This window comes from Austrofundulus limnaeus, unplaced genomic scaffold (genome assembly GCF_001266775.1).
Source record: "Austrofundulus limnaeus strain Quisiro unplaced genomic scaffold, Austrofundulus_limnaeus-1.0 Scaffold60, whole genome shotgun sequence".
In the NCBI taxonomy this organism is placed as follows: Eukaryota; Metazoa; Chordata; class Actinopteri; order Cyprinodontiformes; family Rivulidae; genus Austrofundulus; species Austrofundulus limnaeus.
In genome coordinates, this window is record NW_013952462.1 from 2,047,279 (window position 1) to 2,048,695 (window position 1,417).

The window sequence follows — 1,417 nt, forward strand, 5'->3', positions numbered from 1 at the left end:
GTGGTTGTACTGTCACTAACTGTACCAACCCGCACAACATTAATGTTAACAGCTGTTATTTCATTCCTCAGCTTCAGCAGCTCCTTTAATTCCACAGCTGACCTGCTAAAAATGACAGGTTTTCTTTTCTGGATCTCTGAGAGCAGAACTTCAATCTGTGAACTCATAAAGTTCTTTTTTACTTTGTGATGTCATTTATGAATGAACACTTCCTGGTATGTGGGACAGGAAACGTAGCCTTATATGGTGTTTTTAGGGTGGTAATTATGCTAATGTCCTCTCCTCGAGCAGCTGATACACATTCATCAGTTTACACAGCTCATTTACACAGTTTTCCTGAAGATAGAAGAGTTTGTTGAATCTGACATGACATGTTGGTACGAACCCTTCATATGAGCAAAGGTACAGTAAGAGAAATTTAGGATAAAATACAAACATGTTCTTGCATGAGGAACAATGTGTTTTATTCAGGAGTTTGTCTTCGTTGCTCTAATTAAAGGTCTGAGCATTCACTGAAAGCTCCTGTGGTTTTCTGTGTGTCTGCAGCTGAAGGAGATGAGGAATCGTGTCGCTGACATGGAGACTCACTCTCGATCATCAACAGGAGTCTCCCAGCTGGAAACTAAGATCCAGGAGCTGGAGGAACGTCTGAGGATGGAGGAAAGGTACGTTATGGTGTGACCAGAAAACATCTCATCTCAACGTCTGGGCTCATGTTTCCTCCTGACTGTCAGAGAGAAGAACTCGGTGCTGGCCTCACAGCGTCGTCTGGAGAGGAAACTGAAGGAACTGAACATGACGCTGGACGAGGAGAGGCATGCACACACTGAACAGAGAGACCAGGTCTGTTTGTGAACACTAACAACACAATGTTAGAGGAGACACAGTCCTGACCTGTGTGTGTGTGTGTGTCTGCAGCTGACTCTCAGGGTGAAGGCTCTGAAGAGGCAGGTGGACGAGAGCGAGACAGAGCTGGAGAGGATCGAGGCTCTCAGGAGGAAGGCCCAGAGAGACATGGAGGAACAGGTGGAGCTCAGAGAAGCCCTGCAGTCCAGAGTCAGCGCTCTGGAGACCGAGCTCAAGTAAGTCTTGTTTTTTTATTTTATTTTAAATTACACACGGGGAGATTTCAGGAACTGTTGTGTAATGGTGCGTTCACACCGAACGCGATTTTCAGCATCAGGAGCAGCAGGTTTACATACAAAGTCTATGGTGGACGCACTTCAATCAGCGTCAGGAAGTGCTGCGGCGCCTCAAGCGCGATTAGAGCAGCACGATTTGAACGATTTGAACGATCTGAGCGCTCGACGTGCTGAGGCTCAAATCGCTGAAGTTAGAAAATCTGAACTTTTGCAGCTCGACGCGCCGCATCAACCAATCAGAGAGACTCCACTGTGTGACGTAGCGACATATTTCC

At 46.4% G+C, this 1,417-nt stretch overlaps 1 protein-coding gene across 1 annotated transcript in view; it reads left to right on the forward strand.

The window, feature by feature from the left end:
- Positions 1-1,417, forward strand: part of cgna (cingulin a) — a gene marked incomplete at its 3' end in the record, with an annotated part of 28,597 nt that overhangs the window by 24,355 nt on the left and 2,825 nt on the right. The window contains 3 exon segments of the mRNA XM_014009695.1: positions 547-665; positions 735-843; positions 919-1,082. Coding sequence (XP_013865149.1) covers positions 547-665; positions 735-843; positions 919-1,082 — 392 coding nt within the window.